Source organism: Vidua macroura, chromosome 16 (genome assembly GCF_024509145.1).
Source record: "Vidua macroura isolate BioBank_ID:100142 chromosome 16, ASM2450914v1, whole genome shotgun sequence".
Lineage (NCBI taxonomy): Eukaryota > Metazoa > Chordata > Aves > Passeriformes > Viduidae > Vidua > Vidua macroura.
In genome coordinates this window covers 6,676,853-6,689,900 of record NC_071586.1, presented here as the reverse complement: position 1 = coordinate 6,689,900, position 13,048 = coordinate 6,676,853, and the positions used below count along the sequence as shown (strand labels likewise).

Below are 13,048 nucleotides of genomic sequence, written 5' to 3'. Positions count from 1 at the left end.
TTTCTGGCCTTTGCAATGGTGCAATTGCATTTCATCATTTTGAGGTACTCACTTCATTTATAAACTTTGCTCCCAACAGCATAGTGTCTTAACTACTGTGGAGGGAATCTGAGTACTGACAGTGTCAGACATGTACAAATTGGATTTGAGCTTCCCAGAAGTTTTTGTGCACTTTCAAATATTTTCATTAATTATTGGTTTGGGTTTTCTTCCTGTTATTTCTATTGTGGAACTCCAAAATAAAGATCTGAGTCCATCTCTCCATTTGTTTCAGCATTTATAATTATGTGGGATGAATACAAAATGGTGTAGGGAACAGTTCCCTTCTAGTACTACGAGTTCTTAAAAACAGTATGTGACTTGACAGGAAAGCAAACTTGACCATAGTTTTCTGTAATTTTTCAGACTCCAGCAAGAGTTTCACTGAATGGGTCAATATTTACCAGCAACTTCACTGTCATCCTCTTTGGACATGTTTCTTTTCATGATATATTTGCCTGCCTGCAACTCTATGCCACCAGTAACACCCATCCTCATTTAGAAATCGACTTCCAGCATTCTTTGCCTTTATTTCATTCTCTGGGAATTGCCAGAGAGAACCAACTGAAGGTGGCAGCCATGAGAAGTGACAAGTACAAGGGCATCCTTGGTATTGTCCTTGGGCCTTGCACTTTGGAGGCTGATGGGGAAGTGAGCCTGGCAAGCAATGAGACAGGATGGGTACTTGCTTTTAGAAACAAGTGCGTCAGTCTAGAGGTAAGCCCAGATTGTTTTCTGCATGTCCTTCCAGTCTGTGTATTTCAGATCCGTCACAGAAAACTGAGTCACAGAAAAATGTCTTCTGACACATTTATGGATAGGCCAAATTTGGTCATTAAAGTTCTGACAGAGCAATGAGTCAGAGCACTTGCAGGGGGAAGTGATAATGTGGAGTAATACAATGGTAGGTGTTTACTGCTGTTGCCATAAAAATGTTGCTTAATAGTAGTTTATTTATTAAAAGAAACTTTTATCCTAAAATCTAGTGAAAAGCATGTCCTTTCAGTTTGGAATTGTGTAGGTTAAGATTTTTTTCTTCTACATTAGTTGTGAAAAGATTATTTAAGGATTTATTCTTCTTTTCCCCCCCCCCCCCATTTATTTTTTTCCAGCTTTTTCACAGAGAAATTTCTGTTTGCTCTATGTAACAAGCTGTCTTGTATGGTCCTTTCCAAATGCAGATTGTTTCAGAAAGAAGGAATGCTTTCTCATGAATTAGGAATAAATGAGGAAGACAGTTGCTTTGCTTTGCGTGTTCTAAACCATGTAATCTTTTCTGTTGCAGAGGATGGGATTGCCTCATGCTGCAGTCTTGGGGGGCTCATTTCAACAGAACATCTGCAACGTGGGCTTGTTAATGAACCTGCAGTGTGATGGCAGAGCAGTGGATGTGCAGATAGACACCTCCTGCCAGCATGAATATACACTCCAAGGGATGCTCAGGCATTCATTTCCTTGGCTCAGCCAGCTTGGGCTGCCTTTTGAAAACTCAGTCCTGTTCTCTGCAGCCACAGACTCCACCACAGAGGTCATTTTCCTGCTGCAGGCTGGCAGATGCAGACTGAGGGCTAGAGGGGATCTCCGTGTTCAGAACAAAGCTGACTGGACACTGGAAACAGAAACAGAATGTCAACTTCTGCAGGTAGCTCTGGGAAGCTTTTAAAGAGAGTTTGGGGATCAAATGAAGGCCTTGTGGGTTTTAGCTAAAATGACAGTGCTGAAGTGTTGGGAAGGCACTGTAAAGGCACGCCTGTCTCACAGCATTTGGCAAAGGCAGTGTCTCACACATCCTGTTCCCAGGTGCTCTCTGAGACTGAGATCAGTTCAGCCTTTGCTGACTGTTGCCTTCGCAGGCTGACACTGCCCTCTAAAGCTGAACAGCAATATTAGCCTGAACTCTGTCAGAAATACATTCCCTGGACTGTGAGGATTATATCAAAAGAGAACTTCCTTGGTTTTTCCAATTAGCCTCACTGACTACATTGGAAAGAATGACTATTGCAAAATCAGGGTTTTTTTCCTAGATGTTCATAGGAATTTATATTTTGCTTTCAAATCCTCAAACTGAGTAACTTCCTCAACTACAAAATGGCAACATAAAAATGACAGGAAAGTTGTTGTGAAAAGGGAATTAAAACCCCTTAAAGTATTAAAAATAGTAGAATTTTCAGTGTTTTTAGAAATTCTTTGACAGAATGGGAAGAAACCTTTCATTTGGAATGTTGCACAAGACAAGCAGAAAGTTTAATTATAAAAAAAACCTAAACCTTCTACAACCAGATGCAAGAATGTCTGTTAGGCCTATGATTTTTTTGTACATTAATTTGTTTGAAAACTGAGATTGGTGTGGTCTGGATGAAGCATAGAATGTTTAGTAAACTTTGCCAATCTGAAGAAACAGATATTTTGTATTTTTTGTAAATATTAAACTTTGTAAAGATGCAGAAGTTGTGAATTCTGCAGGACAGCCCTTAAATCTTCCATCAGGTCCTATTCAGGAAAAATCACCATCTTTCTTGTTGAGAGGGAGAAAAATGTCAGCTTGGAGACTGTAGGTTTTGTCTCTGATATTGTACCACATAATACACACTTGTTTTAAAGTGTTTGTAATATTCCAAAGGATTTTTTGTTTAAATCTTGATAGGATCTCAGTTTCCCTACTCAGTCACGGCTCACAGGATCCATTCAGAAGGACAAGTGCCAGGCAGAGTTGCTCTCTGTCCTGGAAACAGAAGGCAAAACTGCCCATCTTGAAGTGAGAGCAGAGTGCAAGCCAAAGATGGCTCTGGAAATTCAGTTCAGGCATGACCTCCCCCAGCTGAAGGAAATCCCAAGGGAAAATGAGCTGTCTATCAGTGCACGGAAACACTTAAAGTATCTTCTTGGAGTTGAAATGAAATTGGGTGCCTGTGAGCTTCAAATGAATGGGGACTTTGACCCTGAAAAGAACCTGCAGTGGAAAATGCTTATAGAAAACAAATGCCAAACAATTCAGGTATGGAAAAGAATTTTCTCCTTTAATGTTGAATTTATACATCTAAGCTAGGACCTTTGTACCTGCTAAAGTCAGAAGACAATAATCTAAGTATTTCAAAGAGGTTGCAGAGAAATAAGAAAAACATTCTCTTTAAATGTTGCATCTTACTTCTGGAGCCAATCATTCCCTGTATTTTCATATGGCATACTCCAAATTTTCTATTAATCAGTACCTGCAGATAGTGGACTTGCTTGTACTAGCTCTGATGTGTTTTCTAAAACATGGTTGAAAATTCTGCAGGGTTTTTATGTACAGAAATGATTATTCAAAGTTGTCTTTAGTTTTATAAGCAGTTACAGTTTCTCGCAGTTTGAGAAACAAACTCTGCAACAGTTTAAAAATATATGGAGTAAATAGATAATTTTCAGGTCAGAAAATTCAGTGTATGGAAAGTTTGAGAAACATGTTATCACATTATGATCTCTGAATTTAATATGCAAGTCAGGGCAAATCTGAGTATACAAAGATGAGATTCACTTGCCCTTTTCCAAAAACAGAACTGCCATAATAAACTTATGTATACTGTCTGGTTTCACTGAATTTATGGATGCTTTGGGCCACTGGGACAATGCCAAGCATAGATATAAATTAACTTTCCATTTAGGCAGGAAGAGCTGCCACATTGTCCAGTGTTCTATTTATGCTGACTCATTTATCAAAAAAAATCAGACATATTCAAAATAAAAAATACAGTATTTATAAAATGTATTAAAAAGCTCTCAAGATTTCTGAAACATCCTGTGCCTATGCTGCCTGATATACTTGATTTTACAGCTAGGTGATTAAAGTTACTATTAGGAATTAAGTTGCAGAGGTGTAATGTATTTGTGGTTAAGTGCAAAAGTGGTGATTTTTAAAAGTTTTTTCTTTCTTTTACAGGATCTTGGAGCACCAATGAAAATTGATGGCTCAGGCTACCTTTTGATGGATAAGATGAACCTAGATTCACAGACACTGATCACTGTTGATGAAAGTAAATTCCGAGGACTCTTTATACTAAAGGTCACTGATGTGAGTACCCTGCAGCCTGTTGGAGTGTGTGAACAAAGTACTGAGTAATGTATTCTAACATATGTTATTTGGAACAAATAGTCAAGCTTAAGTAATGAATGCCAGAATAAAAATGAAATAATAAAATCTTTGAAAATCTGGCACCTCCAATGTGCAGTAACTGATGTATAGGATAATAGGATATAGGCTCAGGCACTTGCTGAATAATTTCCTTGTTATGCTCTTTATGTGTGAATTTTTGCTGTTTTTATTCTACTGTTGGATGTTCTTTACATCACTGTGATTTACCCTGTGATTAATTGAGACACTGCTGTTTGCTTATTCAGTGAGACAGCAACACAGGGAAGGCTGCGAATCTCTTGCTTTTCTGTTGACAATTACAAGTTTGGATTCTCTTGTCATCAGAGCAAGAGTGCAGAGAACAACCTGAGTACCTGTTTCCTCATGGTGCTTCACTTTCCTGCCATAACTGGTGATCTCTGCGTGTTTCTGTGCCATAGGGAAACAACATAGCTAGTGGGAGTTTAATTCATTCAATGTAGGACAGACAGATTTCTGGTTTGAGCTCTGTATTGCAGCAATCTCTGGGTTCTACATGTGCTTTGCTCTCTGTGCTGTGAACTATTAACAGGAAAGGCAAGAGCTGGATGTGGTGCTAACCCATAACATCCAAGGAGCTGCTGACATTGGCATTCCCATGAGGATGTTACTTGATGTGGTATCAGAAAAAAGCAGTGACTTCTATAAAGGATTTATTAATTTTTGTGTGAACAACAAGCAAGTAAGTGTCTTCTCCATATCAGTAATATGTGAAATAGAAGTTGAAGTGAGCTAATTGATTTGGTTAAATATTGTTTCTGCAGACAATCCAAATGCAATACTTTGCTGGAGCTGGATTAGTTCTAAAGGCTTTAATTAAATGAAAGCAGTATCTTTCAACCAGTTCTTCTGTGCAATTGCTCCTTGCAACAAATTTGACATCAGCAATGATCCTTGACTCTCGTTTGTAAACTATATCAAACCTTCCTTATCAAGAATCTTCACTTGGTGCAGCATATTCCCTTTTACAGTACAAAGCTGTGACTTCTAAAAAAATTAGACAATTCTTCACCATAAAGTTTTCATAGCTTTCATAATTTTATTCTAATGTGTAATTAGTCCAATGATTACAGTTATTCGGAGAAGTCTCCATGTCAGAGATGTGCCACAGTTAACTTTTGTCATATTTACTTGAACTGAGCAGATTACAGAAGAACTGAACTTTGTCCAGAAGTTGGATATTGTGTCTCTTAACTACAAACTTACTCATAACATAGACACATTGAGGACTTTGCAAATAAAAGACAGGATTGAGTTGCAGGTAGGTTATCAACCTGGAGCCATGGCACGAGGGGGACAGCAGCTGGGGAAGTGAGATGGCAAAGAGCAGTGGGTGTAGATGGACTTTACACGTTTGCTGTTTTGGTGAAGGGGAGTCCAGGTGCCCCCTTTGTTCTTGAAGGGAGTCCAGAAGCTCATTTTGTTCTCATGGGAGAATAGTTTAGACCAGAACTTTCCACAGGTCTGGGGCTGGAGGTTGCTCCCAGTGTGGAGCGAGAGGAGAGCACTGCATTTGTGTGTCTGACAGAGCTGCAGTGTCCCCTGGATGCACAGGACAGAGGGGGGCACTGCTGGGATTTCACTGGGTCCTTTCCAAATGGTATTTTCCTTCTGAACTCTGATTATCTGGCATATTTTTTTATCTGAGAAACACAAGACTTATTAACCATGTAACTGAATAACATTAAAGCATGGCCATACTTGAGAACACATGTTAAATGTTTGAATTCTAAAATAAAAGGGACATTTATAACTATGTTGTGTTGTGTTATAAAATGATACAAGATGTGTCTTTGACACATCTTTGAGATTATACTGTCTCAACCAAAGAAAGAACCCTGACCAGCAGGAGCTTTAACTTTTACAATTCTGTCTTTTGACCATTTACTTTTGTTGCATACAGGCTATCTTGAACCTCAGAGTCACCAGGAGCTTTAGTTTGAAAGTGCTTTATGGTGCTCACCTAACAGTTCTTGAAGGACAAATTCAGGAGTTTGAAACAAGTACCAACATAACAGGGAATTTCCATCACTCTTTGCCATGGCTGCTACAAGCCAGAGTCCCATCATCTTTACAGGTAGTTTTGGTGTTTTGTTGTTTTGTTTGTTTGTTTTTAATTATAATTATTGTCCTGTATAAGGATGTAATTCAAGCTCATGGCTTGAATGAAAACTCCCATTTTGTAAGGTACAGGATGGAAGCTGAGATTTTCTGATATTTAAAAACTCTGGATGCCTAAAACCTGAACTACTGTAATAGCAAGTTTCTCCTTGACTGCTTTCTGAATGAGATTCTTCCATTCTGATCTGTGGTGGTAGAGTGGGTACTGTTGATATTGTAACTCTACAGGACAGCTTGAGCACATTGCACCAGGAACTGGAGTACTGCTCCTATGCTCTTTAATGGGAATTTTGTACTGAAAGAAGTATTTCTTTGGGTACTATTTTCAGAGAAGTATTGGAGTACCTACTATCTGGTAAATATTGTCAGTAGGTGTATATTAAGTATCCTTTATAAGAAGGAAGTTGTATTTGTGGGATAAAAAATAAGCTAATGAAAATTTGCCATAGATCAGTGAGGCTGGCATGGCTTGACATTCATTCAGTTGGATAAGCTTCATACTTGAAAGTCAAAGATGATTCATGAAAGGCCAAGAGATATTTTGTTAATGGATAGATTTTGACATAAGTATAGACTAGACAGAACTTTCACTTCCATTTTCTCCTGTCTTAAAACTAAATATTATTTAAATATTATTTTGAGAACTTATATTTACATGTCATTTTTAGATAGATGTGGTTTTTCAAGGGAGAAACACTACTCAAGAGAGATATGTGCACATTACAGCTGGAGAAACATCAATCACATACATAATAAACTCCTATTATGTTGGCCACCAAGTGGATCTCTTCTGCCAGAGTGTGCACAGCAGTGAGGTACTCCAGGCATCTGGCTACCCTAAGGCAATCAACTTAATTTTCAGTTTACAGAAATCAGGTGGGTACCTGCCATTCCTGGCAGGGTTTTTATTCTCTAATAGCTCTATGAGGATGTTTCAGCTGTTCATTCAGCAGCTACAAACTGGATAAAATTTGCTGGTAGTACATAAAAAGAGGCTTTATCTTGTTTGTAAGTAAAATTGTCATTCTGAAACTGCATCTCTGATTAGTTGAAGAAAACAGTCCACCTTCAAAGCCCTGGCATAAATCCAATCTGCATTTCTCTCTTACATTGTGATCAGGTGCCTTAAGTGCCCCCAGGGGAATATATTCAGTTGAAGAAAACGGAACAATTGTGAGAGCACCAAAGGGCAGGAATTACTGAGGTTAGCAGGCACTGAATCAATACTAATGTGAGTGGCATCATCTCCTTTCACCAGTTCAGAAAAAAGCAACAGGACAAGAGGTCATTCTCAGGACAGCCACAGTCACCATATGATTTCTACCACAAACCCACCATTTCTGTGGGTTTTGTCTTAAAGAATTGGTGGAGTTTTACATCCTTATCTATGTTGATCTTTTAGCACTCTTGTGTTTTCCTTTTCAAAAATAAAAAGCTGGTAGGACAGTGGGGAAAGGTCTTCAGGTCATGCTCTTTGGGCATTGTTGAGCTGCTGTAGCTGGAACCAAAGGAGTCACTGGAGGTCAGAACAGCTCAGAGCTCTTCCCTGGAAGAGGCTGCTGCAGGCCAGGGATGCAGCTGGCTGTATGGATTAGTCAGCTCTAGCTGCACAAACACATTCCTGACAGGAACTAACTTGCCACTTAACACTGGATGTGGGTACACAAGCGCTGTTACCACAAGACTTTGTAAGGACAAAGTTCAAGGACATCCAGCAAAATTCTGCCCTCCTCCAACCACAGGCCAAAGTTCTTGTAATCCTGAATGATTGCTTTGTCTTGATGAATGTATTAAGCTAAAAGCTGTCCATGTTGATTTTATGCAGGCAGTATTGAAATTACTCAAAAATTAGCTGCTCAAATTGGCACTATTTTGTCCCTTCTATATAGAAAACAAAGCCAAGACTGTCTGTGAAATCCAATATGATGAGAAAGATATATCTGTGGCTGTGGATGTTGACACAGACTTTGAACTCTTTGGTATATTTGTGTTTGTGGCAGAGGTGAAGCATTCAATATCACTTCTCCATCACCTGGGACTTCCCTTCTTTCTTAAGGTAATGCACCACAAAACTTTTGCTGTGCTTTGATGAAAGCTGTCACTTGAGTTACATTTGCATTAATCCAGAGCAATTCCAGTATCCTTAGTGAAATGACTCCAGGTTTATATACAAGTGCAGCTGAGAGCTGACTTGGTCCAGTGTATCTGAATCCTCATTTAACTGAAGTACAGAGCTAGTGGTCTGTTTCTAAGGAACCTGGTCAGGTATCTGAAATCCCCAGTTTCAGGGTTAATCATTTCAGGAAGGCATGTATTTACTATCACTTTGCAGCTGATAGGGCTCACAAAAGTAGAAAGAACTTTTGGTAGAAAACAGCTGTCCTTCATACCTAGAGAACTCCTTGCCTTGGTTAAACCACTTCTATCACAAATACCTAAAATGCTTCAGTATTGAATAAACAGAAGTAGATTTATATTCCAAACTACTTGGTAGGATCAACAAAGGCTATACCTGTTTATCCCTTGGGAGAAAGAAGCATTAGTTGAAATGTCCCCTTCCCTTTTGAAGGGTAGTACCCAGAAAAACATTTCCAAGTGATCCACCACCTTCTCTTCAAATAAGAGGACATGTAGCTAGGATGCAAGACTAAAGGTTAACTTTCCTGAACATAAACATTAGATCAATATTAAACCTGCATATTAAGTATTAATGTTTCAAGGGAATATTTACTACCTTTTATTTACAACCTTTTATTGAAAGTGTAAGATATTTTCACTGCTTCTTCCCCATTAATATTTAGTGAAATGTATTTTATCCTCTAAACGTTTGAATTAAAAAAAAAAAAAAAAGAAAAGCAGAGATGGGGTAATTATTGAGGTGCCTTATTCATTTATAAGGTATGATTATAACCAGGGGACTTCAGAAATTACTGTTCCCACAGACTTTGGCAAATACCAGTGTTGCTATTGATAGATATGAGGGAAACAGCCCTCATCTTTCCCAGAGAGATTCTTTAGCATTTTCAGGTTTTCAGGATAAGTCTGTAGATGATGCAGCAGCTGTGGGAGGAATGCCCTAGAGCAAAAAATTGGTGGAACCTCATCTGTTTCTAAAAAAAAAAAAAAAAAAAAAAAAAAAAAAAGAGCACAATTTCTTTCTGGTATATGAAACATGAGATGATGGAAACATAAACAAGAACCAGTAGCTTTAGACTTAAACCAGATAAGGGTACATTGAAAGCAACACTAATATTTGCCAGTAATGCAAATGAGTAGCTATGGAAACACACACAAAAAAGGAAAACCTCTCATGAGGCTCTTGGTTTACATCTAGGAAGCATCCAGAAGGCATGTCTGGAAGATAAACTTCAGTCAAGATGATGGTTTTAAGTGAGTCAAGAGATTGTGCTCAGTTGAGGTGAAATGATGGGTACAAGTTATGGCATGTCATTTGTTTATTTTCCCCCTCCACAGATGACAGTTCAAGAAGTCATGACTGAAAATGAAACTGAAGGTGCTCTGAGGCTGACCTATGAACAAAACAAAAACTTCTCCTTTTCCATCAGTAGAAAAAAAGACCAGCAAGGGTAAAAGGGTCATTCTGAGCACTATAAAAATGCCATTAGGCCGCTGTGATTTCCATAGAATACAGTTACTGTATAAATCACCAAATCACTGGTGAAATGGATAACAAAACTTGGATAAAGTGAGTAGTCACACCAAACACTCTGTAAACCTCAGGGAGTTTTTGAAGGGCTGCAGACAGATTCTTCCCCTCGCAGCTTGGGACCTGTCTCTGCCTGCCCACACAGAATCCAAGTAGCAGACAGTGAAAGAGTCCATAAAACTCTAGGCCTGGACAAGACAAGTACTTAAAAATATAACTAAACTTGACATAAATACTTAAATCTTACTAAATTCTTTTGGCACAGTTGAAAGTTGTAAAATTATGGCAACTTGGTCTTCTAAGTTGGTGTCAGTATGGCTGTATCTGCACAAAACTGTAGGCTTTTAAGGATGTTTACAGTTTTGATGTTTTTAGCCTTGGGGTACTTCAGATATTTCTTAAATTTCTAGCAAAAGAGCTTTGCACTGAAAAGTCTTGTAAGTTCTGTTAAAATCTCTAATCATTGCAAATTCTAAGTTTATAAACCATGACAGTGCTTGCAAAGTCAGATTCCAAAATACCTTTCTCATTTTTAAAAAGCTGATGCATTTGCTATGGCAAAATGATTTCTGGTCCACTGGGCTATATTCTGTCCCTGGGATGCATACACAGATTTTTTATTGAGCTCAGAGGTTGTCATTTTGTGTGAATGCATCAAAAACTGGGAGCTGGGTAAGTGTTCAGTGGCAGGTACTGCCATTTTAACTCTAAAAGCTGTGGCAGACTTGGAGCTAACTCACATGAACTTGTGCTGCCTGCAAGAGTCGACTTTCTGAAATATTGTTGAACAAGAGAACATTTCTTCCCTTTAGTGAAGAGTTGAATATAAAAGCACTCCAGACTCATCCCTTCTTTCTACAGTACTTCCCCTGTGCAGCACAACTGTCTTCTAAGGTAACTATCTGCAAGTAATCCATTGCATACATCACTGCAAAGTAGACTTGTCTAATATGTTAGGAGTCAAGTTGCTTTATTTCTAGTACTAGTATTTCTAACATTTTTGTTATTGTTGAGGATGTTCCTGTTTTTAAAGATGTTAACAATCCCAGTCTTATTTTTTTCCTTTTTTTTTTTTTATTTAATGGGAACTTGAAAAGGTAAATTATGATATGAGTGAAGCAAAAGGCAAACTCTACCTCAGGATGGAAAAAAGGGATTTCAATGTTTCAGCAAAGCTAACTTTGACTGGAGGCAGCTACACTAATGCCATTGAAGTGGCACAGAGCATGGCCCAGGTTGGTACACTACTGATAGCAAAGGCAGGCTGTGACAGGAGGGCACTCAGGGGGTGGCTGCCAAGCAGAGAAGGCCAAATGCAGCTCCTGCTGTGTGAGGTGTTTTGCCCTTGATTTCTCGTAGCACGAGCAAACATTTGACTGTGGATTAGTTTGAGTTTGTATTTGTTTGCTCCTATAGATGGAGCACTCATATAGGATGTATAGGAAATAAGAAAAATAATGTGCTACAAATGGAACCAGTTTTTATAATGCAGGTACCACACATTTCTTTCTCTAAATAAGAAAAGATGTCACAAATACCTATTGTTGTTTGTGCTATCTGCTGGATTTATTCTGTAATAGTGGGCCTTTTGATGTTATAAGGTTTATTCTGTGAGATAAAAGAAAATCAAACTGTATAATAATCAAAGACTGTTGTAAAGGGAATACTTGGTTGTTTATGTATGTTCCATTATTTGCAAGGACAACTTTCTGTAGAGATGAAGACAAGTAGAAACAAATATTTGCTAGAGCCCACAAGAGCAGTGGGCTTAGAGTATCATTGTACTAGACCTTTAAAAACACATTCCTACAGACCCCACAGGACTTTGGGGTATCAAAATTACACTTAGCTTTTACCTTCTCAGAGAATTTGGGGTTTAATGTTTGCCCTTTTTTCATTTTAGTTAAAAATTCTTCCAAGGCAACTTGTGTTGATGACAATTTACCAAAAAGGCAACAGAACCCATCTGCTGAGGCACATTGCCCTGTGGGATGGCAAAGAGATAAAGCTAACAGGCACTTACACTGGACTCTTCCCAAAGCTGCCTGGAGGTCATGGCATTCAGGGTAGGTTTCTCAAGTCTTTTACAAGTATTCAAAGCAGACTATAAAATAAATGACATAAATCGGATTTCAAAATGCATATTCAAAATGCATGTCCAAAGGGTTTCAATCCTGGTTTCAATTTAGGGCTTCTAGGGTCTTATTTGCTTTAAATTCATTATAGGTCTGGCTGTTAGAAACATCCACTTCAGAATACTCTTTCTGCTTTGTGAATATGGAACATAAAATTTAAGTACTGGGTGCTGAAGGGAGCACTGGTCACACTGGCTGCTACCTTGAGGTGTTAAACCCTTATGTTTAGACTATATGATCAGAAAATAGAGAAGATAACTGCACTTATCTGTTTGAGTGTTGTAAGCTGTTCCTCTTCCAGTGTAAGACCATCTCAGTTTCACACAGATTATTTCCCTGGTTGTTGTTGCTGAAGTTGCTCTGGGTGTAGTTGTCAATCTTTTGGTTATTGTTCTGCTGGTAAATGGAGAGAGGGTTCCTGTTCTCACATTTCCTCCTGTTGAGCAGACATCAGCACACTGAATTCCTTGTGGCTGCTGGGTAGGGGTGTGTGTGAGCAGGGACCGCGTTTCCCTGGGAACCAAGGGATGTCCTGCTGCCTCTGGGAAAATGTCCTGGGAACGGTCATGATTCCTGGTGGCAAATCTTACTTGTTTGTTTTCCTTGTAGTGGAACTTCTCCATCCTCTCTCCATCCCTTTTCCACGGCATGCCTGGGCAAACTTATTTGTGAAACATTCAGCACGCAGTCACCAGGATGTTCTTACTGTCATTTGGAATGAGAAGGACAAGGTACAGTGGCCCAGAGCAAATAAAAGTCAGGAGGGTATCAAGAGGGTTTTTTTTTTGTTTTGTTTTTAATTTTAAAAGGCACTAACCAAGCCAGGGAACTTGACTATAAGGCAAACTATCCCCCTTCTTGGATGTATAAAAAGTTCTGACTGTGAAAGCTTGTAGGAAGTGTTTTCAGGCCATAGTATTTCTTTGTTTGCAGTAACCT

General features: G+C 38.7%; 1 protein-coding gene across 1 annotated transcript in view; it reads left to right on the top strand.

Annotated features, from left to right (window-relative positions):
* Positions 1-13,048, top strand: part of LOC128815553 (uncharacterized) — a 71,540-nt gene that overhangs the window by 38,608 nt on the left and 19,884 nt on the right. The window contains exons 38-49 of the mRNA XM_053992362.1: positions 406-756; positions 2,684-3,034; positions 3,956-4,087; positions 4,719-4,868; positions 5,331-5,447; positions 6,976-7,183; positions 8,197-8,363; positions 9,782-9,894; positions 10,787-10,868; positions 11,072-11,209; positions 11,878-12,040; positions 12,719-12,840. Of these exons, the coding sequence (XP_053848337.1) occupies positions 406-756; positions 2,684-3,034; positions 3,956-4,087; positions 4,719-4,868; positions 5,331-5,447; positions 6,976-7,183; positions 8,197-8,363; positions 9,782-9,894; positions 10,787-10,868; positions 11,072-11,209; positions 11,878-12,040; positions 12,719-12,840 (2,094 nt within the window). The remainder of the gene's footprint in view (positions 1-405; positions 757-2,683; positions 3,035-3,955; positions 4,088-4,718; positions 4,869-5,330; positions 5,448-6,975; positions 7,184-8,196; positions 8,364-9,781; positions 9,895-10,786; positions 10,869-11,071; positions 11,210-11,877; positions 12,041-12,718; positions 12,841-13,048) is intronic.